The 27565-nt window shown below is 44.4% G+C and overlaps 3 protein-coding genes and 1 pseudogene across 4 annotated transcripts; 3 read left to right on the top strand and 1 right to left on the bottom strand.

Moving 5' to 3' along the window:
• The first annotated feature begins 2045 nt into the window (after positions 1-2045).
• On the top strand, positions 2046-5849 carry si:dkey-21c1.4 (uncharacterized). Of its 2 annotated transcripts, none has more exons than XM_064924331.1 (5): positions 2046-2435; positions 2765-3850; positions 4065-4166; positions 4856-4972; positions 5060-5849. In XM_064924331.1, the coding sequence occupies exons 2-5, from the start codon at positions 2767-2769 to the stop codon at positions 5086-5088; spliced, it is 1332 nt and encodes a 443-aa protein (XP_064780403.1). In that variant the 5' UTR covers positions 2046-2435; positions 2765-2766; the 3' UTR covers positions 5089-5849. The 2 variants fall into 2 exon arrangements, with proteins under 2 accessions (XP_064780403.1, XP_064780402.1); XM_064924330.1 differs by having other exon boundaries at positions 2762-3850.
• Positions 5850-5916: 67 nt separating this feature from the next.
• LOC135505180 (BRD4-interacting chromatin-remodeling complex-associated protein-like) lies at positions 5917-14690 on the bottom strand (annotated as a pseudogene).
• Positions 14691-14973: 283 nt separating this feature from the next.
• LOC135505182 (tubulin-specific chaperone C-like) lies at positions 14974-17425 on the top strand. The gene is made up of 2 exons (XM_064924333.1): positions 14974-16355; positions 16491-17425. Exons 1-2 carry the CDS (start codon positions 15705-15707, stop codon positions 16956-16958), a joined length of 1119 nt encoding a protein of 372 aa, XP_064780405.1. The 5' UTR covers positions 14974-15704; the 3' UTR covers positions 16959-17425.
• Positions 17426-19149: 1724 nt separating this feature from the next.
• Positions 19150-26661, top strand: prph2a (peripherin 2a (retinal degeneration, slow)). The gene is made up of 3 exons (XM_064921911.1): positions 19150-19730; positions 21860-22106; positions 26455-26661. The coding sequence occupies exons 1-3, from the start codon at positions 19150-19152 to the stop codon at positions 26659-26661; spliced, it is 1035 nt and encodes a 344-aa protein (XP_064777983.1).
• The last annotated feature ends 904 nt before the right edge of the window (positions 26662-27565 follow it).

The following is a 27565-nucleotide window of genomic DNA, read 5'->3' as shown; positions in this document are numbered from 1 at the left end:
TGGGAGGATGTGTTCTTATTCTCCATGGACTTTACAGTGTCTCAGAACTTTTTTGAGTTTGTGCTACAGGATGAAAATTTCTGCTTGAAAAAGCCAGCCTTAGCTTTCCTAACTGCCTGTGTATGATTGGTTGGTTCCGAACTTCCCTGAAAAATTGTACTCGCAAACTCCATTAAAAACTGATGGCTGAGGGCCTTACGTTGCAAATTTACCTTGCTTGGCTAACACAGCCCTTATTTGAAGTGTTCCTACAATTTTAAAATCCCTTATGGGGGGGAAATTAATCGTGGGAAAAGTGATTGGAGCCATTTCCCTGTTTGATCACTATGTTTTATTAGTATTATGGCTCACACCGTGGTACTCTATAGGCAGATTTTCATGCAAATATAAAAATCCACATAAAAACAATATGCGCATTTTCCCACCAGAGATGTGTTTCCATCACATTGACTGGTAACAAAAAACTGTGCGTGATGACGTTGTGCATTTTGCGGTTAAATTCCCATGTAGCGAATAAAAAATACAAATTGAATGGGTTTCCATCGCATTTTCAACTGGGGTTTTCTCACAAAAAAAATGGTGCGTTATATACGTACACTGGTATTGACACCCGTTGGCTAGCCAACAGTTTGCAGTTACAGGTATAACGAGAATATTATAATAGCCAGAAGAGTAAGATCATTTGTATTTGGCAAAAGGCAGCCAAACATCGACTATCATGTCACCAGAATAAGAAGATCCTCGGTATTTATTGGAAAGCAGTTTCAAACTCATCAACTTGCACTTTCACTGCCCTGTAAAGTTCATCATAATTTATTTAATCTGTAGCCGAATAAACTGTATTCTTTCACGACGAGTTGTTGTGGGAGAACCATACAATGTCATCACGTGACTCCAAATTTACTTCGATATGATAGTTATATTAATATTTGCGCATAAAAGCGTTCACACCGAGATTTCTACAATTCTCGCATAATTCATTTTACCGACACAAAAAGATCCCACCTTGTCTAACGTATTTTCTTTACTCGATATATTGAACGTTTTCCGACAAAATCTTTTGTTTCCATCAGGCCTGTTATGACATGTTTTATCCTACGTACTTTACTCGCATTAAACAGGTAATCATTGGTTCCAGTCTCTCTGTTCAGGCTGGAGCTGTAGCAAAGATGTTTATAAGTAACCCAAGATTTACTACAGCCTCTCGTTTTCAATGGGAACAATGAGTCAGAGTTGGCAGAACAAGCAAGGACGTGGGCAGAGCCAAGCGTTCTAGCGTTATTTACATATTTTCGTTAGGGAACGCCTACTCTGTATTTCGCGTGTGCAATATTTATTTTATTTTTAACCTTTATTTAACTAGGCAAGTCAGTTAAGAACAAATTATTATTTACAATGACGGTCTATCCCGGCCAAACCAGACAGCGCTGGGCCAATTGTTCGCCGCACTATGGGACTCCCAATCACGGCCGGTTGTGATACATCCTGGAATCGAACCAGGGTCTGTAGTGATGCCAGTAGCACTGAGATGCAGTGCCTTAGACCGCTGCCCACTCGGGAGCCCCTAACTCATTCTAAACAACGCAATTTTGGAAGCTTTTCCAAAGTGTAAAGTCTACAAAAATGTGATGCAAGTGTTTCGAACAGAAAACTGTATTGAGATCAAATGTTTCATAGATGAGAACATTTGCAGAATGTCCCTCAAAATCCATATAGTTTTTTCTTCTCCAGGCCAAATCAAACGAAACGCGAACGAGCATTGCTTCTCATACACGCGAGAAAAATTGACTTGCTTTCTAATTTCAAGCGCCTGTTTTCTGTCATTCACTACCGTGCATAATAATTCCAGCGAGTACACGCTCTTTCGCGTTTCATTTGATTTGGCCTTCCCACTTCCGTCCACTGGGCTTCCGCTTACCACCATATTTGTTAGGGAGTAAAACGCCAAGCGGATGTTTCACATTTATACATCCGGTGAAATTACTGTCTCATTGTTCTATCTGTGGGTGTAGCTTCCACTAGGGGTCAGCAAAGATCTATTTTTCAACTACCACGCACACTTTCTCTAGACTACGAGATACATTGTTTCGTTTTTACCGTTACAAATCTAACCAATTGCTGTATCGGTAACGAGTGCAATAACAGTTCGTTTAGAGAAAGTACTATCAGACATTTCTAAAGCTTTATTTGTGCTGAAAATATTTTCGATGTGGAATTATCTACCTAATTTCCTCAGGCGTTTACTTGTGCTACCCAAGGGGTCTTTTCCAAAAGTATTTAGCTGACAAAAATGTTATGGTTGAAACAACGTGTGCACCAAATGTTCCACGCGTACAGTAAAATGACACAAGTTTACATTTCGTCAAGAAGAAGAAGATGATAAGCATTAGAAGATGTTGAAGTGCCGCTGGTTTCGTTCTAGCAACCAACAAACGGCAAGTAAAATTGATTCGACCACTCAAGACTCATGTCATGCGGGTTATGTAAGACAACATGGCATTTCCCATTGTCAGGAGCACGACTCTGGCTATGCAGACTATAAAAGCCTAATAATGGTCATCAAACTCATTAACCCATTTGATTGCGGGAAAAGTAATGCATGTATTACATATTAATGTATAGATTATGTAGAGTTTTTCTCTTAAGATATTAAAGCTAGAAAGTTATTGGTTGAAAATAATTTCATCCTTTGTGTCAAACTCTGTCAGACCATAATAACAACATAATATTTACATCATCTATAATCCTGTCTCTTTTCCAGCAGTGATGTCGTCCTCCAGTGAAACGTGCCCGTTCTGTGGGAAAAACTTCAAGAGACTGAACAGCCACCTTCCCAGATGCAAGATGGCTCCGGTCACCACAACCACACAAAGGGGGGATCTGCGACCTGGTCCAGCTGACCTCATCAGAGACAAGAACAGCAAGAAGACATCTTTATCATCGTCTTCTTCATCACCATCAACAACTTCTACTAAGAGTAAGAAGGCATCATCTTCGTCTCCATCACCAGCGTTATCACCATTGGCAACTACCACCAAGAGTAAGAAATCATCATCATCATCATTGACAACTACTAAAAACAATAAGAAGACACCATCACCTTCCTCCTCCTCATCAACAACAACTTCAAAAAAACAGCAGAAGCTCCTTGATGAGACTTTCATTCTCTCCAAGGACAGTCTGGCAAAAGATCCAGCCAATATCCACACAAAACCCAAAGCGATAGCCAAACTCAAAGCAGTCCCTGCCACAGCCACAGTCCCTGCCACAGCCCCAGTGAGCACTAAAGCCAAAGCTGCCTCTAAGAAGAAGGTTTCACTGAGGGAGCAGATTGAACTATCCGCTCAGACAGCCAGAGCTGCTGCCACACTATCCCAGGAGCCTTTACCAGGGGCACAGAGTGAAGCAAGACCCTTCTGGAAGGAGGAGGTGGGGAGCAGTAGGGAGGAGGTGGGAGGAGAAGAGAAGCTGCAGGGGTCAGGCAGTGGTCAGCCCAGACCCAGCATACAGGACCACACCACCGTCAAACCTGGCCGTCTGTACAGCAAGACAATCGCGCTGCACCATAACCCAACCATAACCTCTGACCTCAATAAAGACCATCTACGCAGCAAGACAAGCAACAGGGGACCACTCATGGTCAACCACGTTTCAACAGTACTGGACCGTGTTCAGACCACAACCGCTGATCGTAACAAAGACTATCTGTATAACAAGACCAGAAGACTGCTCACGGTTGAACTCGGTCAAACCTCCGTGAGGACAGAGTCAGCAACAGCCAATCAGAGCGTGACAAGGGAGAAAGCGCCATTAGACACCAGGAAGTATGGCACTGAGCAGAGGATCATGGGTCTGTAGTGTTTCTCTGGTCCTACTGTATTATGGCTGCCTAAACCATTGACATCTCTACTCCATGTATATGACACCAGCACTAACTAACTGGTTAACCATTGACATCTCTACTCCCTGTAGATGAGACCAGCACTAACTAACTGGTTAACCATTGACATGCCTACTCCCTGTAGATGAGACCAGCACTGATTGACTGGCATGTTGTGTTGTAGGTAAACTGTCTCTAGGGGAGGTGAGGCTGAAGGAACTACCTTGCTGGATCGCTACCAGAGCTCCCCGCAACCCCAGAAATGGAGTACAGGCCCTGATCAGCGGTAGAAGACACCCTACACCTGAGATCATCAACTAGATTCGGCTATAGGATTGTTTTTCATTGAGCGGATGGTCAGGGTGCCGGAACATAGTTACAAATCATTTGTAGACTACAAATTGACCGCAAGAAGTCCCAACAGATATTTGACAAAAACATAATTTTAATCCTTGCCTAAATTTGTTTTACGATCACATACACTGAGTATACAAAACATTAAGAAGTTACCGGCTACTAAGTTGCTTTGAAAGTAGTGGAAACCACTTTTAATGTACACTGAGCGTACAAAGCATTAGGCACACCTGCTCTTTCCATGACATAGACTGACCAGATGAATCCAGGTGATATTGATGTCACTTATTACATCCACTTCAATCAGTGTAGATGAACGGGAGGAGACGGGTTAAAGATGGATGTTTAAGCCTTGAGACAATTGAGACATGGATTGTGTATGTGTGCCATTGAGGGTGAATGGGCAAGGCAAGATTTAAGTGCCTTTGAACAGCGTATGGTAGTAGGTTTTTATCTTTTTGAATGTTTGTTTTTTAATAAGAGAACTTGGGGTTGCCAAATAAAACGCCAGTAGGGGAACCCAGCCCGACAAACATACACATTCACACACAGTGAATCTATTTGGTTATCCCATGATATCTCTTTTAGGTCCATCTACCATCTCTCTCTTTCTTTCTCTAGGATGGCAGTGGTACTACAGGAGGTATATAGATGTGAGGAAAGGTGGAGTGGGAGGAGTGGCCATGCTGCTAGCAGGATACTGTGTGCTGGGCTACACCTGGCACTACCCACACATCAGTAAGTGTGTGTGTGTGACTTCAATCTTTCTTCAAAAAAATTGACTGACTTTATATGTTTACTGACTTGTGTGTTTTCCCTCATTAGAGCATGACCGCTGGAGGAAGTACCACTGAGCCCTGCTGAGCGCCAGCGGTAGGGGTCAAACATAGGGGAAACATCTCACTCTGGGAGTGCGCCCCAAGTGGTGTGGTGGAGAAACATTTTCCAACAGGAGACATATTTGACGAGCTGCAGCTATGGCGAAAACGCTTTGGCTTTATACACATATTCTTCTGTGTGAAAGGAGATGAAATGTATACAGAAGCAACACTGAGGTGCCCAGGGAAATGGTCTCATTTCAGTTTGAAGTTTCATTTCTTGTAAACCTTGTGTACAACTAAGTATTTATGTCGCGTTTGCTGTTGTTTTGTTAACTGTTTATGAAAGGGAAGGATATCTCAATGTTACAGCACGTCTGTTTCTAGGTCAAGTTAAAAATGATTTGTGTTCTCTCTGAACTAGTGAGAACAGCATCAAAGCTAATTCAGCACTCCTAAAGGACTCCCAGCCAATCCAGCAAGTGTCACTGTTGGACTGTTTTGGTTTAAACTGACAATGTACTGTGTGTAGCATGCCCTCCCAGTCAATGCCTCAAATGATTGAATGTAGTCATGACCAGCCATGAGACAAACTGGCCCAAGTATAGTTATACTATAATAGCAAGTATTACAGTGTGTGTGCTTGCAGTATTTAACTGACTGAAGGTTTTACCAATACTACATGTTTGAGAAAGGTTAAGTTTCAAATGAATTTATGATTGTATTCAAAATGCATTTATTGTTGACTTTTCTCTTTCTGTTGTAGTGAACACAAACTAAAAATGAACAACACAGTATTTGTAACGATTTCTCTTGGAACACTTCATAGCCAACAGAATACAAAAAAAAACCTGTTTTTACATTCTTTTTCTTTACAAAAAAGTATAAATATTGTTTCATTTTTATATATAGATATATATATAAAAACTATACAAATCATGTACAGAGTGAGACAAAAGTAAACAGTGAAAATGTGGGTAAGGAAGTAAAAATGTGTCACTCCTTGCCAGAAAGAGCCTAGTATATCAACCTTAGGCACTCCTGTGTGAAACGACTGTTCCCCATTAAGTGCACTACTTTTGCTCCACGCCACATAAGCTTGTCGAAAGTAGTGCACTATCACAGGCATAGGGTGTAATTTGAGACATGGGGTGGTCAGGACCAGGGCTGAAATGCAGAGGGTTGACAAGACAACATGTAAAACAGACAGCTGTGTTCTCTCTAAAGCCTTCAGTCTGTTCATTCAGTCAATTTATGAGCATAGACACGCCCATCTCTCTCTCTCTCCTGTTGATTGGGGTATAATTGTTGGGCGGGGCAGGAGGATTGAGTGAAGTGATGGATAGAATAGAGCAGAGGAAAGTTAAGCAGGCGAAGTAATGAGTGACATTCGTCCAGCATATGTACGCAGAGACATACAACCCATGACCTTCCAGGGTCATTAAATCTCACCATGGTTACAGTGGTTGCGTGTTAACTTCGCTGGTACACACATCCCTAACAACACAAATCGTGATTTATAAAAAATTGAAACCAAAAAAAGATAAAGACGGCGAAACATTTCTCCCTCAATCTGAGGAGTTAGTTCCCCCCAGCACCAATACACTCTAACGAGAGTATGTGTGTGAGTGCAGAGGGGCGTCACATACCTTTAAGGTACAAAAGAAAAATGACAAATAAGAAAATGACAACTGACAGAAAACCAAAAGCTGCTTGTTTAGTCGTTATATTGACACAAGAGTGTGAGTGAGTCTCTGGCTTGACTTTACCGTGAAGACTGAAGTAGAAAACACAAAAATAGCTATATTTGTTGTAGTTTTTCAATCCATCAATTACTACTGTATTTTATGTGTAGGTGTGTAATGTCAGGTGCAAAAAGGACATTTCTTACAAGGCTTCTTCATGTAAACATTTCAAGGACAACGTAGAATTTCTCAGGCACAGAATCATTGTCTTCCTCCTCCCTGAACTTCAGCATTGTGGGACGTAGCCTAACATTGGGTTTCAGGAATTTAGGAATGTTTGTAGGTCAATGAGAGAGGGTGTCGAATTTGGCCAACAAAAAATGTAATTGCTAATTTGCTTCATGAGGCTTATTTGATCAAATAGAAGTTTTACAATGGTTAGGTTGTTACAAATGCACTGATATAAATGGACACACGTGGCATTAATATCTGAGTTGTACCTGTTGTCATAGAGATACTGTATATAGAGAACTCTTTGTGGATATAACTTGTTTTAAAGTGGCCATTGGGGCTTTCACCATTTTAAAGTAGCCAACTGGGTGGGGATTCCTATGAGTTGGAAGCAATCGGCTAATGAAGAAGAAAATGTACTACTTTAAAATGGAAATAGCCTCAATGGCGCTGCCCATGCTGTCACAGACACTATGATGGCACAGATACAGAGATGAGTCCTCCATCTATCTATATGGCCTGTTATTCACACACGTATCTGCCCTCTACATTGGCTAAAATAGTCCTACCTGATCTCACCACCTCCCACCTGCCTTCCATCTTAGAGGACATGTATTTCCATTGTTAGAGCAGTCAATCGACTATTTTGTCAATATAATAGACAATCTTTGCATCCTCTCCCCACTCACACCCAACAGGATATGATGTCACAAAGATCATGACACCTGGCTGTACAGTAAATATAATACTGTAACCATAGAAATAAAATCTAGATTATATTTATATGGCTGTGACTAACTCAGAGCTGGTTGAAGTGGACTGACAATGAGAGAGAGAAGGAGAAAATAAACAACAAACATGTAATCCCTGGAGCGAGCTGAGTGGAAAGGATGGGAGGATGAGAGATGGAGGAATGGAAGGATAGAGTGATGGGCACGTCTGCCTGTCAGTCTCTAACATTCTAGAATGCTGTTGACGGCTGCCTCTAGAACCGAGTCTGTGTCGGGCGGGGTGGGAGGGAGTGGTAGGGGGACCTGGGGGTGAGAGGACAGGTGAGACAGGTGCTGAGTCTGTTCCGTCCCTGTCGACACTGCCGCTGTGGCCGTAGCAGCCATGTTTCCAAGGTGATAGTTGCTGTTGTTGTTGTTGCTACAAGCAGCTTTGTTTCCATAGTTGCTATGTTGAGTTCTCTTTAGGTCAATGATACTCTTATAAGAGTCTTTTCCTCCTCCCCCACTACCTCCCCCCGGGTCTCCATAGCCTGACTGGGGGTCTGTCCTGTGAGGGGGGTCTGTGTTCACCCCCCCCACTGACTGTCTATGGCCATGGCTGGACGAGGGGGAGGAGAGAGGGTCCAAGGGGAGGCAGGGGGGAGAGAGGAGAGACGGCTTCACCGCACAACAGAAATCTTCCAAGAAGCCATCTGAGAGAGAGAGGAAGAGACATGATGAAAAATAATGGTCCACAGCTTTTGAATGATCCACATTCCTGCCATTTCCCTCCTCCTCACCTGGGTCAACCAGTATCATACGTTTGTCCTGTGTCAGGTTCTGCCGTTCCTCTTGGTTAAAGGTCCTGTCAATCATCACCATCTCTGAGGAGGGACTGGAGCGCTGCAAGAAGAGAGGGACTTAGCAACATCCTTACAATTTTGAAGATGAACAAGTATTTGTGTGTATGTGCATATGTCCGTGTGTGTGTGTTCTCACCTCAGCCTCCACCATCAGCAGTCGTCTGTATTTGTTGATCATAACCTGGGTCCTCTTCAACACCTGAGTCGCCATCGTCTCAAACTCATCATCCACTGGTACAGACAGAACACAGTGTCACAGTCACACACACACACACACACACACACACACACACACACACGGTGTAGGGGAGGTTTCTGACCTTGAGAAAACGCTTCCTTGTTGAGCAGAGCACCGTGGAACATGTGATAGGGGAGGAGTCTGTGCAGTGCGTCGTCCAATGAGGTGAAGCGGGTGATGTCAGGTGACAGAACCCCTGAACGATCCATCGTCAACTGATGTAGCATCCTGCAGACATACACATTGTACACTTGTCGCATACAATCAGTATAAATGCATATGTGGATATACTCACATCTATAACGCTGGAGGCTGCTGAAGGGAGGACGGCTCATAGTACTGGCTGGAATGGAGTGAATGGAATGGCATCAAACGTATGGTTTTCATGTGTTTGATATTATTCCATTCCAGCCATTACATCAAACCGTCCTCCCTTCAGCAGCCTCCACTGATTTATGCGCACAAACACACACTACTTACATTGCTCCTCTGGTGAGCTGCTGAGGAGCCTGCCTCTTCTGAGCGCTGACCTACAAGAGACACGTCATTTTCATCATCACGCACACAAACACAGACTAACACACAAACACACACGTGTGCAACACGTAGACTACCTGTGTGTTTAGCAGGGAGTCTTGGCTCACGGAGGTCATTGTTTTCACAGCTAGGAGACAAAAAAGGAAACAGAAATCAGGAGAGGGGTTTCTTTATGTCTGTAACTACACAGAGACACATAAACTCATATACAAACACAAACCTTTGTTTCCAAGGAGGTTGACAAGCTGTGTCTGAGCCTGTGACAGGAAGTGGAAGAAAACAACAAAATATTTATAGAAACGAATACAAAGAGGGTAATAATTGAGAGAGAGAGAAAGAGAGAGAGAGAGAGCGAGGGGTAGAGAGTTGTAGTTAGTACCTGTGAGTATTCCTCATCCTGTGTGGCAGTACCAGTACCAGAAAGAGGCATGGGGAAGAGGGAGCTGCTGTTCTGAGTCACTGTGAGGCGCTGCACTGGGCTGCACGACACCTGACCCCGAACCCCTGCAGTCGCTGTGCCAACCAGCGTCAGACACCCCTGATTTGATGCCGCCTGGATGGGGGCAGGGCTAGTACCAGGAAAAGTCTGCCATTTTTGGGTCATGGCTCCTCCTACTCCCACCTGACTGCCTCCCACTTGGATCAGCTGACCACCCGCCGTCGCCGTGAAGTTCTGCCCGGTTACAAGCTGCACTGTGTTCTGATTGGCTACCATGGTTGATTGGGATGGGTCTGAGGAGCCATTGTGGTGGACCAGGTACTGCCCTGGGGCCAGATTGGCCTGGACTTGTTGTCCCTGGTTCTGCTGCCCCAGCGGAGAGTTGACCAGGATGGAGCCGTTAGCTGTGTAGTGTCCCTGGGCCGCAGTGTTAACCATGGTGGTGGTTGTGGTCTGGAGTCCCAGGCTGTAGACTGTCTGAGCCCCAGCTTGAAGGGGTTTGGGCTGGATAGGTCTGACCAGGGCCTGGGTGCCCCCTGGTCCTCTCTGGATGATGATGTTCTGCAGGGGGATGTTTTTAAAGGGCAAGCCCACCTGGTTCACCTGGCCCACTTGGGAGGAGGCGGCGAACACCTGCCCCCTGCTGCTACTCCCCCCATCACCCCCCCGATCTCCCCACCCTGCCGGAGGAGGATCTGTTGAACCCCTCCACCTCCGAAGGACCCCAACACCTGGATGTGCCCCCCTGCCTGGCCGTTGGGCAGCTGGGACACCTGGGATACGCCCTGGAGAAACTGACCACTGGGAAACGCTCCTGTCGCCGTGGTGACCCCGCCGCTGTACCCCCCCGAGACTAGCTGGGTGGGGAATGGGGAGGGGGCCGGAGGGGGAGGTGGTTGGGAGTCTAGCATGGCCTCCTGTTCCAGAGTCTGTTCAGTGATGTCTGCCTCCATGAGAGACTTCTGCAGGATGTCAAAGTGCTGGTCCTCTCCTCCTCCAAGATCCATTCCTCCTGGAGAGGCTCCTCCCCCCAGCTCATCCTCAATGAACGATAGGCTGCTGGAAAGCTGGATGCCTGCCCCCGCTGAATCCTCAAACTCGCCATCTTTGAGGCCGGAGTTAGAGCCAGCCTGAGAGAGAGAGAAAAAAATAACACTTTATAACTATAATTGATACTCAAAGGTACTCAAAGTGCTTTACATAGTAGTGGGAAGTTCACATTATCCACCATTAGTGTCTAGCACCCACCTGGGTGATGCACGCCGACCATTTTTGTGCCAGAACACTCAGCACACACCAGCTATCAGGCGGAGAGGTGAGGAGTGATATATGCAAATTAGGAGGATGATTAGATGGCCACGATGGAATGGGGCCAGGTTGGGAATTTATCCATTACACCAGGGTTAACACCCCTAATCTTATGATAAGTGCCATGGGATTTTTATGACCACAGAAAGTCAGGACACCTGTTTAATGTCCCATCGGAAAGACTGCACGATAGGCAGGGCAAAGTCCCCTTCACTGCCCTGGGATCTCCCTAGACCAGAGGGAACAGTATTGGCCCTCCAACACCACTCCAGCAGCATCTGGTCTTCCATCCAGGGACCGACCAGGACTGATACTGCTTAGCTTTAGAGGCAAGCCAGCAGCGGGATGCAGGGTGGTATGCTGCTGGCAACTACGCAGGTTCCGTCAGTATATAAACCCACTGGCAGCAGGTAAGTAAATGTTTATTAAGACTCACAGTGTTACTAGTGAAGAAGGTTCCAGCAGAGCCGTACGCTGCGTTCGTCACATCATCCTCCTCAATCTGAAGGAGAAAACACACAGTCACTTCACCTGTATCACAAAGCAGCCTGCTAACTTTATTAAATATTATGTTAGTTTAAATAGGCATGGATGAACTAGTAGACCAGAGGGGGGAAACACTCACAGACTTGTTGGTGGAGCCGTGGAGGTAGTCATTCAATGCCTGCACATCTCTGGAGAGGGAGGGAGCTCGAGTCAGAGACAATCTGATTTTTTTAAATGCAATTTGGTTAACATTTGTAGCCCCTGGGCAACATACTTCTCTGTTCCACCTGCCATTATGAATGCCTTAGTGTTAGATATGTTATAGACTATGTTTGTGATTTAATTGTCAGACAGATTTACCCTATAATATCCAGAAGACGGCGATCGTCCTCATCATCCATGACACCTGGGAGAGGTGAAAGCAGAGAGGGACGAAGTGAGAGGAGGGTTGGATGAGAGCAGAGTGAAGAATGATGTCAGAAAAATTATGTGTAATGAAATGAAGGATAAGTGGAAAATATTCTATTAAGGCTTTTAACTGTATACATTCTGTAACTATGCTAAAAATGCTCAAATGCAATATGAGTTTTTATTAAAAACCCCTGTCACTACTCTAGATAGAGGCAACAATTCCTATGAATGCTTATAAGCACTAAAGAGCAATGCAGAAACATTGAGAGTGGGCCAATAAAGAGGAAGTGGTGTGTGGTGACAGTTGGTGATGACGCAATAAAACACTCACAGCTTTCTGACAGCGGGCATGGAATCATTAATTAACCACCCTTTATTTTCTGTGCTGGAGTAGAAGGGAGCAGGGTGAGAGAGACAGGTTAAGAGAACAGTACGTACAGTATTGCCCCTATCCCTCCACCTGGTATCCAGATTCCCTGAGAGTAATAATATAGGATATTTTAGCAGACGCGATTATCCAAAGCGATTTACAGTCGTGTGCAAACAACCCATTATTCTGGCGTTGCAAGCACCATGCTCTCTACAGCAGACCGCGAGTGACGCTCCCGAACCCTACCCTTCTCCTGCATATTGGTCGTCTCTCCTGTCACCTCCCATAGAATGAAGATGGCCATCGGTGTAAATAACTCCACCCTGTTCAATTTCAAGGTTGTCTGGGAGTTGAACGTTTAGAAAGCATTTTATAGACAACATTCCACAGAACTAACTCCTATGATGTTGACCTTCGTCTCGTGACGGAAGGGGCCATAGAACAGTGAATAGCAATAGTATCATATACTATTCTCAAGGGCGAACCTGTTATTTGGTTAATTCATAGAGCCGCAATGGCAGAGTTAAACAAGGTGGGGCTTTGAAAAATGGATTGCCAGTGTTGGGGGCCTAATATACTGTGATGTGTCCCAATGATAGACTTATTTTTTAAACTTATTTGTATCATTCATTCGATGTCATGTCGAATTACAAATCTGATACATTGTGTCCAGTCAGTGATGTAGCCGCGTACTCCCGTGTCAGTCTGGAAAAATGTAGCAAGTCTGAAACAAAATGGCGACTCCGCCACCATCTTCATTTGAGAAAGAAAAGCCTGATGAGACTCAAAACAATGCGACAAAGTCTCAGCTACAATTGAGTAGTTCAATGTAAAGGGAATTACACGACTATGGTTAATCGGATTTAACAGGCCGTTTTGAAATGGCGAAACTAGTTGCATTTTCTATAGTTGGGCTGCTCGTTTGTATGTTTGTCCTTAACAAAACATGTGGCATACGCAGATAAGCGTGGCACTTTATATGCAGTTTTCCACCCCCCCCCCAAAAAGGAAACAAAACAATACATTTTACTTCACAAATTAAACCGATATACGCGCTCTTGGATGGTCCCTTCAAGTATTGTTAGTTAACGAAGGATTAGTTGAAAATAATCTGATAGCGTCGTATGTCGGCTACACGTCTAGCTAACCTTAGCTAGCTTTATAATGTCCCTCTGCCCACTTCATTGGGGTTATTTTATGCCATTGCAGCGAGCTAGCACCACTAAACATTGCATTTATACGTGTCAAATAACGTTTAACTGTCCGAATTCACACGCAGTGTAAAAAAAAAAACTCAGTTGGCTTGGAAATATCAAAGATTTGACAAGATAAATTTGGCCGAATGTGGGAAAACGAGCAGCTAGTTTGAACTCAGTCAGCTAGCTGGCCAATAAATGCGAAAATAAACACACAATATAGCATTTCCTCTCCCCCCCCTACAACTCGCCCAGCGGTCGGAGTAGGCGTATAAGAAGAGATAGCTAAACCAGCTCATCCGAAGAATAGTCGAAACATTTTTGCTCCAATTGAATTTCGACATGGCAATAACACCCTCCCAAATCATAGCATTGTGCTGAGTCGAACCGCTAGCTAACGACAGTCGTGGCACGACGCTCAATCATCGGCGTCGTTAACAAAGCCAGTTAATGTACAGCTTGCTATTTTTTTATGTCCAAAAAAATAGACTGAATCGACAGACAATGAATCGTATTGGAGCACAACAACAAAAAAAAGCCTGTCTTTCCAGCCTCTAGCTGACGTGCTCCTTCTCTGTTGGGGTAAAAGCTACCACTTGTCTTCTACAGTATTTAGCTCATCTGCCAGCATGCAAAACGTCACATTTCTCTCGGTTTGCTGAACAGACGTATTTCAAATCGTGGAATTTACTAGAGCGTGGAGATTTCCATCGAGCAGCTCTTGGGGCTACTTAATTTGACCGAGGATTTTTTTATTTATTTTTTAACTGGTAAACATCGGCCTGTTCTTGGTTAGCTCCGTTGTCGCCTATTTAGAAACGTCGGACAGAGTTCGTTGACACGGTTATACGGACTAAACAGCGCCGATACATAAATATTTATTTCGATTAGCATAACATAAAGACGACTGAAAGAAGGCAAACCCTTACTCCTGTCTCACTCTTCTTGAAACCCAATATCTCCATTTGGCAACTTTTAATTTGCTCCCCCCTCCTCCTCCTCCTCCCTCCCTCCTTTCCCACTCATATATTTTTCTCACTGTCCCTGTTCTGTCTCAGATATATTTCTCTCCACTCTCACTCTATTCCCCCCCAGAAGGAAGGGAGGAAGGAGGTTGTGTGTGTTTTTTCCTTGAAATTTTATCACAAAATTATAATACACTCAAAGGGAAACTCACCGTCATGAAAAAGCAGTGCCTTGTCAACGGGGTTTCCTCGCCATCACAGCACGGGTAGTCGGGGTAGTGCCGCTCCAGCAGAAGGCAGCAACATCAGAGCATTCTACAGATAGCATTGCAATATTCCATAGTACTCACATAGGACAACCAAATAGTTACTAAACTATAAATACTGAAAAACTATGTTCTACCATTTATTTTTATTTTTTTTACTTAACAGATACTTAAATTCTCCCATATGAATAGGAAATTGTTTTACTGTACACTTGGCTATTATGAACGGTAGGGGGCCACTAATAGATGCCACACCTTGATGTGGCTGCTTAAGTAATTGAGGAGGAATGACTACAAAGAGATCCTCAAAACGAGGGCGTTATTCCACTCATATACTCTCCAAGGGCATATAGGAGGGCGGTAACAGCTTTAATAAGTAATCTTATTCATAGTGCTGCTCTGTACACCATGTTTCAATAAGAGATTGGGGTCAACTATGTATACCGCAATTCAATCTATTGTGGTGTGAATTCATGTAGGCCTATTTTATTCCATATAATATAGACCCATTTCATATTATTGCAAACAGCTACAGCTGTCTCCTTTGGACGAGGGAAGTTATTCCTCCCTGCAGAATAATACAATGTTACTGCATATGAAAGTGGTGTGTGTGACATTGAGGAATAAACATCTAATGTGAAGGTGGCCCCTGATATACTCTTTAACTATACTGAGATTAATTTTATATTCGCCTCGATTTAAAACCCAGGAATCCTTCCATTTGTTTTCGCAGTAGGGCACGATAGAACATGGGAAACATTATAGATGGATATTTGTTATGGGTTGCAGAAACAATCGTGTATGAACCTGTGGTTTGGCTGACACCAGCTCTCGTGGGCACTGTGGACTTTTGGGGCGAGGTGAGAGTGGGGAAAACGTAAGAAACGCCGTTCCATAACCCACCAATTAAGTGACAGTATAGCCACAAGAGGGGAGGGATTTATCCAATGAGAATGCCGTTTGTTACGAAGCGACATTATCTCTTCCGCATGTGCCGATACAACAACATAAACGAGAATATGGATGTGGAGAGGGGTATTTGTCAGGGAAACGGGGACTCTGGGCCTAGTGAGTTAGGCGTGAAGATCCCCGAGGGGATGCTGAAACGGGAACAGGATAGGCTCGAGGACGTGGAGAGAAAGAAAGAGGTGAAAAAGAGCCAGTCTGTCACGGAGGAGAAGAGCGGGTTCTTCACCGCGACGTTCGGCAGCGAAAGGGCGGCTATCGAGAAGTTACTGGTTGGTTGCTCGGGGGCTACTGACCGTGTCCTGGCCACCAAAACCTTGGAGGAGGTGACTACTAAAACACAACAGCTCCAGAAGTTTCTAAACGACAGCATGGTGTTTTTACCGCAGTACGAGCTGAGACAGGCACAGGTGGCGATCCAGAAACTACAGAACTCTCTGACCGAGAAGAGAGATGAGATTCTCCCCAAGAAGAAGTTCGCCTTTAGGTCGCGTGCAGCAAATACACCCAAAGTAGATCCACCTGTCGCGGACCCAGCGTCACCTGTAACACCTAAGGATTCTGGCCGAATTAAAGTGGATGGAGCCATAAGCCCCCCAGAGCAGTGCGGCTTCTCCCACTTTGAGTCCCAGGTAAAAGTCCCTAACATAACGATTCATTAAATAATTTCTTATGAGAATGCTTGTCTCTAGTCAACTGTGCTGTAGATTCTACTCTTTGAAGGTATGTAGTTTAAATGTCTGATGACCACTGTTTGTCTTTGGCAGGTGCTGACCAAGACAGCGGAGGAGATCAAACAACAGGATGTTCTCCTGACCCACCTGACCAATTGCAAGGTCAGACTCCTGGGATCCCCAAGCACCGTCCACATCAAACATGTCCAGAACTGTGAGATCTTCTCTGGGCCGGTCTCCAGCTCTGTATTTGTCGACCACTGCACCGGCAGCACCCTCTCCTTCCCTTGCCAGCAGCTACGGACTCACCACACTACTGACACACAGGTCTATCTGCATGTCACTAGCCGTGCCATCATAGAAGACTGTCAAAGGGTGTGCTTCGCCCCCTTTGCCTGGTCCTACCCAGGTCTGGACCAGGACTTTAAGGTGTCTGGTCTGGACCGGGAGAGGAACAACTGGAACCAGGTGGATGATTTTAACTGGCTGGCCATAGGGACCCAATCACCTAACTGGTGTGTCATCCCAGAAGCTGAGAGAAAAACTGAATGGGACTCCTAGAGACATAAATAAAGAGCCTGTCAATCAAACAAATGAAGTGTTTTCTTATTTTCTAGAATTTATTGTTGTTGACTTCAACAATCACTCAGTCCTGATGGTGACAAAGCCTTATGTGACTAATGCTGATGGGTTGTTTCATAATGTCCTGACAGGGTTGACCGTGTGTGTATTTTATATATGTGTATGTATGTGTGTGTGTTTACTCATTGCTGCTTTCTCACTACCCTACTCTGAGCAGTACAATTAGAACGTTAACCACAGGTAATGTCACTAACACAGTTTGTTACACATTCATTTATTCAGAAAGGACCACTTTAGTCTGTAAAAAAAAAAATATATATATATATATAATAGCCACACTTTAATGTTTACACCATGCATTTATTTCACTGTTCTCTCATCTGTGGAAGTGGTCTTGGTGAGTGTTAGTGAAGATATAAATAAAGGGTTTGGTTGACAAACCAATAAATCTGTCAGTTTGTCTTTTAATGGTACATTAAACATTTTACTGAAACAGTTTGGGGTGGTTTTCCTGGATGCATATTAAGCCTAGTTCTGGACTAAAAAGCAAGTTCAATAGGGAATCTCCATTGAATGTGTTGTTTAGTCTAGGACCGGGCCTAATCTGTGTATGGGAAACCGTCTCTAACTGTTTCTTCCCTTTTCCACATCCTGTCCCCACTTTTCCCAGAGAAATCTGACATGTAGTAGAGGTTATAATCATACTGTACCAGTGACAGTGCTGATCTCTGCCCTCAGCTACTCTAACACCAGTATGCTCCTCTGGTTTCTCTCATAAGTTCTGCCAGCTTCTGAAGATGTCATGTCAGGTCTGCTGGCCTGTTGTGTGTAACTGTGCAGCTCACATGTGCACCTGCCATTATGTAGTTGATTGAATGCACTGACACTCACATAACCACACACATCTCCCTTCTCTTATATAGTGCACACATCACAATCCTAGCTTTGCTGTGCAATGAAGAGGCCCCCTTTAGAAGTTAGTTGTTGGTCCACCAAACTGCCAGAAGCGTTACACAGTTCATTCAGTCCAGACACAAACACCTTCAAGGTTAAATCTGCCTGCTTCCTTAATACAGCGGGGTATATTACAATGCAGGATCAATGAGTTAGCCAGCGAACTTGCCTTATCATTCTGAAATAACTTTTTTTTTTTTTTTAGAAATATAAGCTAGAAATGGGCATGGTTTAATTGTCTTAACAGCCCAGAAACATCTCAGTTTAGCTTTCTTAATGAACCAGAAAATCAATAGTTCTTTCTGGTTGTTGATCAAATTTTTCTGATCTTGCTTTGTAGTAGACCCCTCTGATGAGAGACTGCCAGGTTGTTTATGTTGGCTGCTGAATGCAGGTGTAGCTAAGTGGGTCATGGGGAGACTGTTATAGGAGCTACTCTAAGGATCCATTCTTCCAGAGCCTGTCTGTCTGTGAGGGACTTACAGGTTTTTTTGGTTGTTTTTATTGAATCATCTCACTGACTCTACACAGCAAACATCCTGCCTCGTCTGAACCAAGGGATCCATGTCAACATCGCAGCACGTCTTAGTTCCACCTACCGGCTCTCTGTTAACCACTAACCATTAACTGTCCTCGTTTCCGGCCCCCTGTGCGTTTGATCGGGGCGACCGTGGACCATGTGAGCATTCAAACCAATTATGTATCCTGGCAGCAGTTTACGGCCTGGCTCATCTTCTGGAGAGGGATTTCTGTAAATGGGATCAGACTGCTTACAGGGAATTATCATGACGCACCTCCCCTCTGGCTGGAATCTGGAGGATCTTCCTCAATCCTCCTCCAGCCAGTGAAAGGGACATCACAATTAGCCTCACCTGTTGATTTTGACATTTTTGGAGGGAAAGTTTGTGACAGAGGAAAGGGGGAAAAGTGTGACCCTGTGTTCTGTCATCCGTCTGGGTGAGTTTGGTGAGTTTTCTATTTAGGGTCCTGCCATTATGGGAGAGAAAAGGGCCCTGAAGTAATAACAGCACTCCTCTTTCCTTACCTCTCCTTCTCTCTGGGATGGATTACAGATCTTTGGCTGAGCTGACACTCCTGCCCTGCTGAAACTCTGCTGCCTGGGACATCCAAAAGAAGGACCAGACCTTCAGACATTAGAGCTATATCTCATCTCAGTAGTGTATTTTCATTTTAGGAATCTCCCTAAATTGCCACCATGGCACTAATGAAGGTCAAGTTTGACCTGAAGAAGCGGGTGAAACTGGCCCAGTTCGTATGGCTGATGTACTGGTTCTCAGTGATGGCAGGCGTGCTGGTCTTCAGCATGGGGCTGTTCTTTAAGATCGAGCTGCGTAAGCGCTCAGAGATGATGGACAACAACGAGAGCCACTTCGTTCCTAACCTACTAATCGGCGTGGGGCTACTGGCCTGTGGGATCAATGCCATGGGAGGCAAGATCTGCTATGACTCCCTGGACCCCAGCAAGTTTTCCAGGTGGAAGCCTATGCTCAAACCCTTCCTAGTCTCCTGTGTGGTTTTCAATTGTCTCCTGGTGCTGACGGCTCTGCTCTGCTTCCTTATGAGGATCCCTCTCCAGTTCACGCTGGCCGAGGGCCTGAAGAACGCCCTGAAGTTCTACAAGGACACAGACACGCCGGGACGCTGCTACATGAAGAGAACCCTGGACCAGATGCAGATGGAGTTCCGTTGCTGCGGCAACAACAATTTCAGGGACTGGTTCGAGATCCAGTGGGTCAGCAATCGCTACTTGGACTTCAGTGCCAAGGAAGTAAAAGAGTGAGTCATGATATTAGCAACAGATCTAGGATCAGTTCTAAAGATCCCTAACCATTAGGAGGTTGTAATGCAAAACTGACCTTAGATCAGTGTTAAACATAGTGATGTACGTTTTATAAGATGACTCTATAATAGGCCCACACCAACAAATGGTATGAATGGAGATTGTAGAGTTAGTTTATGGGGGGGGAGGGGGGTGTCCACTGTTGTTAAAGGGTGTTCAGTATAAAGGGATTGCAGGTGCGAGGAGGGGGGGGCTAAGTAATATCAAAGGGCCACTTTTTGTTTTAAGGTTAAGGAGGGATTACAGGGTCAGTGGATTTTAGATTTTAGTGTTAGAGGTGGTGATGGTGGTGTGTGCATGTGCGTTTGTTTAAAGGATTACTGAACAGTGTCTGGCTTACGGGAGGTGGGGGAAGGAGATTCAGTCTGTGAGAGTTGAAGGGAAATGATTCCGGGGTCTGTTTTGCAGTGTGTCTGGTGTAAGGTGTGTATGGATTCAGGTGTTTCAAGTTTTGGTTTTCAGTGTAAGTGATATCACGTGTGTAGTTGTGGTTGTCTAAAGGGGAAGTAAGTGGTATAAGGCACCCATGCACCCATGTGTATGCGTGAATGTGTGTGTGTGTGTGTGTGTGTGTGTGTGTGTATGTGTGTGTGTGTGCGTGCGTGCGTGCGTGCGTGTGTGTGCGTGCGTGCGTGCGTGTGTGTGTGTGTGTTTGTTGTGAGCCTGTGAGTTCTTAGTGGCTCCAACCCTACTTTAATACACCTCATTCAGAAAATCGGACCTGTCTCGTGTCAGTTATCAAGCATTTTCAGTATTCCCAACAGAGAGTTACTCTATGTCCTTGTTGTTGGGAGTGACTGGACATTATTCATATCTCTGTCACTCTCTCATCTCTGATCCCATCAGACTACTCTTTGCATGACTCTAATTTAGAACTGCCCTACAACTGTCAATCACAGTTGAAACCCTACCGCCAGACCACCCAAAGGCCAAATGCACACTCCCTGCTACAGAATCAGAGAGATTACTGCTGTCACGGTCAGTCCAGTCAGTCTCACCTTATGGGGATCATCCACATCTACTCAGACGATCAACAAACTGCTTGATTGATTACCTGTCAACTATAACTATGTTGACAAGCCACAACTAGATTAACTAGCTACTACTGTATATCCAGCCATTGATTAGTTAGTATGCAGACTAATTCCATTTAGGCAATTCATCATCATTCAAAGTAATGGCTCAACCATTAATTTATGAATTGAATTTCAATACATCCTCTGAAATGCCTTCTCAGTGTAGTGGAGGAAAGTAATTCTGAGAGAGATCCTTTGAAAGTGGTGTGCATCATTATCCTCCATAATCCTTTGTTGTAATTTCTGAGTCCGTGGCAGATTGATGTCTTACCAATGAAGATGTGTGTTCAATGAGAGTTGCTGAATGTTTTTCTCATCTTCAGTGTGCTCATCTGTTTGTGTTGGAGACCGAGATGTAGTGAAAGTATCATAGTTCCTTCCCAATGGAAGCAGAGTTCATTCTTCATTCTCCTTTGGCTCATGCACCTTTTTTTGGAAAGCAAGTGACAGTATTCGTTTGCACTGTTTCTTCCCAAATCTAATGTGAGGAGAGCAGAGTGTTCCCAGTAGAGAGGGGCAAACGGGGTTAATCCCATTCAAACAGCATGTGACTGATAGAGCTTCGTGATCCTCTCTTTAACGGGTACAATGTGGACAGATTTCAGCTCTGTCAGAAACAATGCAAGCACTGCAAACCCTTTGTCATGGAAAGAGCGGTAAAAGCAGTGTTAGGTTGTGTCAGGGTTGGGTCAGGTCTTTCAGGCTAATACTACCTTTCTAAATACTAGTAGTTCGCTAGGACTTCATCACTCTTAAAGTACGTTATGATGGATGGATTGGGTAGGGCTTTTTATATATTACCCTGACCATGAAATCTTCCCTTTGCCCTCTGACCCCCAGTCATTTAAGCACTAATGAGTATGGGAAGTACTTGATGAAGGCTACCTTTTCACTCCCCTAACCCCATAAGACCTTGACCCTAACATACAATACACTGACCCTAAGCCATAAAACCTTAACCTCTGCTCTTTGCCCTTTCACCCCCCCAGTCGTATCGGCAGCAACGTGGATGGGAAGTACCTGATGGATGCTGTTCCATTCAGCTGCTGTAACCCCGGCTCCCCGCGGCCCTGCATCCAGTACCAGGTGACCAACAACACGGCCCACTACTCCTACGACCACCACACCGAGGACCTGAACATCTGGAAACGGGGCTGCCGCGACGCTCTGATTTCCTACTACGGAGGCATGATGAACAGCATAGGAGCCCTGGTGCTGCTGGTCACTATTCTGGAGGTAAGAAAAGATAGTCTGTAGAGCATCTACAGATGGACAATCCAAATAAAGTTTTACCAAATACTCCCTTTCACTCGCTTGTTAAAAGGCATGGGGTGTTTTTTGTGATGAAGTTTTAACTGAGAGTTGACAAAGATGCCCCAGATGCCTGGCTAGATCCAGAATTCCTGGCATGGTGTCCTCCTGTACTCTCAATGTACATTTCCACACCTCCCTCCACCTCCCTCACCTCCTCCACCACTTCCACCTCCCTCCATCTCCTCCACCACCTACCACCTCCACTTCCCTCATCTCCCCCCACCACCTCCATCCACTTTCCTCCCCTCCCTACACCTCCCCCCCACAAACTCCACCAGCTCCCTACACCTCCACCTCCTCCTTCCACCACCCCCCTCCACCTCCACCTCCTCCACCCCAACCCTTCCTCCTGCCTTAGTCATGATACCTGCTTCTACGCCTCCTGCTCTCTGCTGTAGGGAAGCCATCACCTGCCAGGTTTACAGAGGTAAACACAGACACACACCTGCCAGGTTTGCAACGGTACACACAGACACACACCTGCTAAGCTTACAGCGGTACACACAGACACATACCTGCTAAGCTTACAGCGGTACACACAGACACACACCTGCTAAGCTTACAGCGGTACACACAGACACACACCTGCTAAGCTTACAGCGGTACACACAGACACATACCTGCCAGGTTTGGAACGGTACACACAGACATACACCTGCCAGGTTTGCAGGTTTGGCTAGTCAAACACCGAACTCTTCATTGAGACAATGCTGAAACACCAATGTAATGGCGAGTCAGTGCCACATTTTCAATTGTGCCTTAATCAAATTGAAAGAAAAGTTATCTTGCATATTCAGCAGGCTATGGCGTGAAATAGTCTTGTTGAAGTCTTTATTTATCGTTAATGCAATCTTTGGCCTGCATGTCAATGCACAAGCACTTTTTTCCCCACACCTATCAATAAAAGCAAAAGTTTCTGTGCAAAGTTTAAAATGCATTCTGTCATTACTAAATGTGTAATGTGATAGGTATTTTAATGTAACTTTTTTTGAACACCCATTTTTTTATTAATAAAATATTGAATCAGTCATGTTCCTCAAATGAAAGGGATGATGCAATCTTTGCGAGAGGGAGGGAATCTAATTTCATTGGTCCTCAACTCGCAGCTCAGACACTTCATTCCGTATATATTTGAGCAGGTTAGTTCTGAATGATCTGTAGCCACAGGAATTGACCTGCCTGAAAGGTGAGCAATTTTCGAGGTAGCAGTTATCCCGAGTTGAACTCAGAGTTGACCAAAGTTACCTCCCAAACTCCTCAAACTATGTATAGGCCTCAGGTCTGGAATTGTCAAAATTAGTTTGACGTTGGATAGCCTATCTCCGTGGCTAGTTAGGGATGTCAAATAATTACACTATGTAAATGGGATAATATTTTCATGTTGCACATCTTCGAGTTGTTTCGTTAAATGCTTTCAATATTTGTATATGCATTTCTACAATTTATAGTTGGTTTGAGGTTTTTAAGTCATTGAAATTTGGAGATATTGACATTTAAAAGTATTGTCCCATGTACATTGTGTAATTTACTGATGGTTCCTAACAAGTCCCATATGGATATCAAATATTAAACATATCAAATTGACCATGGTCATTAGGATAAGGCCATGTGCAGATGCAATCTGAATTGATAAATACTTGGGTGCTTCCAGCTGTAGGCAGGGTTGAAATAAATCCAACCCAAGGAAAGCTGTTACGGTAACCTTCATTCTGTGACATACCATTTTTTCGTAATTATCTTGCAAATCTCAGTTTTGGACAAGACAGACTCAATGACCAAAATGATGCTATTACACTTTGTTGTTTTCAATTTTGACACAAGAATAAATGTATCTGACTAATATAGATGCCACATAAACCGTTCTCTACCAGAGAAGTTGTTTATTGCCTTCAGTTGCTCCCTTAACTTGTCCTGAAAACCTGGACTTGGACTCAATCTGCTGAAGCTTATCAGGGATAAAAACAACCCGAGAGATCTCCTACCTGGAATAGCCATGGTTACGCAACTGTCTCCATGGTATTACCTTACCTATAGCTTTGTCAGAGGGGTCACATTAGAAAGGATCCAGCTTTTGTCAAATTAACATCATATTTGACTTTTCGTACTAGGTTTGGAGAATTAACGTAGCAGGTTAGGGGAATGTTAAAGTTTGGAAAAGGCTTAGCTTAAATGTAAAAAAAAAAATTAATCTACTTTTGACAAAAGCTGGAGCAATTGAAGTTGAAAATTCCTGGTGGGGCCTCCCGGGTGGCGCAGTGGTCAAAGTCTCTACTGAACAAAGTCATGTTGGGGTGGCAGGTAGCCTAGTACTTAGAGCGTTGGGCCAGTAATTGAAAGGTTGCTGGATCGAATCCCTGAGCTGACAATGTAAAAATCCCCTGAACAAAGCAGTTGTCGTAAGCTGAGGCAGTGAAGAAAGTAGAGGAGGATGGGTCAATGGTGAGGGACCCTGAGAGGATCCCAGTGAGTAATAAATTTGTGTCAGAGGGATTTTTGAATGTCTTCGGTAGTCTGTCATTGTAAATAAGAGCTGGTTCTTTACTGACTTGCCTAGTTAAATAAATGTTTTTTTTTATCTTGTTAGAGCTTTTGTGCCGAACCCATTGCACTGTTTCATGTGCAACTTTTATGTTCATGTCACAGCCGTGTGTAGGGGGGAGATTCCAAGATGTGGGAAGTGTGCAGAAGGGCATGGGACAAGGGATTGTGTCGTTTTGGTGGATAAAGTTGCGTGTGTCAACTGTAAGGGTGCCCATGTTGTTGGGGATCGGAAGTGTTCGATGCGAGAGAGGCAGATTGAAGTGGCCTGAGTCAGAGTAGTGCAGAAGCTGTCGTATGCTGAGGCAGTGAAGAAAGTAGAGGAGGATGGGTCAACGGTAGAGGAGGATGGGTCAATGGAGTAATAGATTTGTGTCAGAGGGTGTTTTGAGCTTCATTAAGGCTGGCTTCTTAGTGTTCATAGAAATGCTTATCAACTGTACCGCAGAGATGCAACGTAAAATCACAGAAAATAGATATTGTGGTGGCAGCAGCAGAGAACTATTTGGGCATACGAGATTTGACTTCAGAAGAGTTACAGGGTGTGTTGAGTGGTGGTGTCCCGTCCTCCCAGGCCGTTCCCAGCAGTACAGTTTGAAGTGCTTCTCGGAGCCTGTCTTTGTAGCGTCGGCTTTGTAGCATCGGCGTCTACCTCTCCTGACAATGTCTAACTTTTCTTGAAAAGTTTGTCTTGAGAATGGCGTTATAATTATATCCTCGACCAAATCAATATCTTCTCCTTCCGCTATTGTGGGTTGAAAAAACAGTTTTGTAGTACGCAAATTAATTCGTTGATCAATTTCAGTTTCCTAGTTCTGAGACCTGCCCATATAGGACCTCCCTCTCAATATTGGTAATCCAATCAAAAGACGTGCAGGCACTACGCCTGCTAGCTGGCTCCTGTGTAACACTGGAGCCAGCCAGCAGGCGTACAATAGCCAACTCTAAAGCTGATTGGTTGACACGAAATTTTAATTTCCATTCACTTTAAGCTACAAGCGCCCGCACTGTTGATTCTGAAGGCCTGAGGGCAGATTTTAGACCCCTGGCAACACATGATGACTGAATATGATTGGATAAAATATCTAACATAAAGACTAGCCCTCCAAATCTCAACCTGGTGCTGGAAGCAGTGCAACCAAGAGGAACGCTATGAAATGAAGAGTGTAACTCTTACTCTGGGGAATAATTGAATACATATTTGTGGGAAAATATATATATTTTTAAATTATATTCTGATGATGTTTAGGCCAGCAGAGAAGGCCTTGCTGGCCCTGACGGCCCACCACTGAGGGCTACACAGATGCTACTACATTAGCCTATGCCCGTGAGGCAAACTTATGATTGCTGTTGCCTGTTGTTGCTTACCCTGTCAGTGTGAATCTCTGTTTTTTAGCTAACTCTTTGTTTCAGACGGGTTTGATGTGTTGACTTGGAACATAAGCAAAGCTATATTTCAGTTGCTGAATCCTGATTGGTGTCTTCTGTTAGACATGTCAGCCTGTGCTAACAGCTATAGCTATCTCTCTCAACCCCTGTAGGTTGGTTAATGTGGGCTTAGGTTAAGTTATGGGTTTTCACTTCCAGTACATGAGCAAGTTGCTGAAGCTAGTGTTTACCTCAGGCCAGGTGTAGCTCTTCACCCAGGCCAGGTGTAGCTCTTCACCCAGGCTAGCTGTAAGTCTTATCCCAGGCTAGATGTAACTAATATGTCTATCTCTATCCCCTGTAGGTTATTGTGATGATCGGCCTCCAGTACGTGAATACCTCCCTGTCTAACCTGGCCAACCCAGAGGACCCAGAGTGTGAGAGCGAAGGCTGGATCCTGGAGAAGACAGTGAAGGAGACGTTTACTGACATCATGGACAAGATGAAAGCCATGAGTAAAGGCAATGCAGTGGACGAGGCTGGAGTGGAAGGTGTCGCCACGGGCAGCTGAACAAGACACGTTGACACAAACTGAAACCATTCCCACCGAAGGGAAGAAAGGCAGATTGAACAACTCCTTTGCATTTATTACACAAAATACATACATAATACACACACACATGCCCGACACACACAATACTGTCCATCTGAAGGGAAAACTGAAAATGACACAAATGGACTCTTGAGTACATGTCAGCACTTACGATATGTTGATTGTACGAATGCATGAATGTATGTATAAGTCACATTATAACCAATTTCCAATATGCCCTCCCCCACTCCAATACACACACACACACACACACACACACACACACACACACACACACACACACACACACACACACACACACACACACACACACACACACACACACACACACACACACACACACCTCTCCTCCAACCCCAGCTTTGCTACTTTGCTTCAGTTTTCTTACGTTCTGTATAATTCTGCTCTGTTTCATATTTTATTTTTAGCCCATTTTCTATAAAACAAGGGAAAAACTAAACACTACCCAGTGTCATGAAAATGCATAACGTCAGATGTTTTGCATTGCACTGTGAAAATGCATTTTTAAGAGTAAGGTCAGGAAACCAGGTATGTTGTGTTTTATGGATACTGTGGGGCTGGTGGTTGCGATGCAACCCGCTCCCCTTCCCAGAGAGGAGGTTAAAGTGGAACGGTTAAATGTTAATTCATAGCCCAAGGAATATATGTTTTGGATCCACCTGTAGTGCAGTTTTCTCTATTAGATAATTCATAGAAAATTCCAAAGAAAGGACTGAAACACCCCAGATATCAACTCTTTAAAGTTCTTAATTTCTAACTTAATTTGAGAGATGGAGGAGGGCTGGAGACTCCTGGGCTGGAAGAGGTGGAATCATTTCACCCTAACCCGATGTTGTTGAAG

This window comes from Oncorhynchus masou, chromosome 18 (assembly GCF_036934945.1).
Source record: "Oncorhynchus masou masou isolate Uvic2021 chromosome 18, UVic_Omas_1.1, whole genome shotgun sequence".
Lineage (NCBI taxonomy): Eukaryota > Metazoa > Chordata > Actinopteri > Salmoniformes > Salmonidae > Oncorhynchus > Oncorhynchus masou.
Note: the sequence above shows the minus strand (reverse complement) of the source record. Positions and strands in the feature narration are given on the sequence as shown.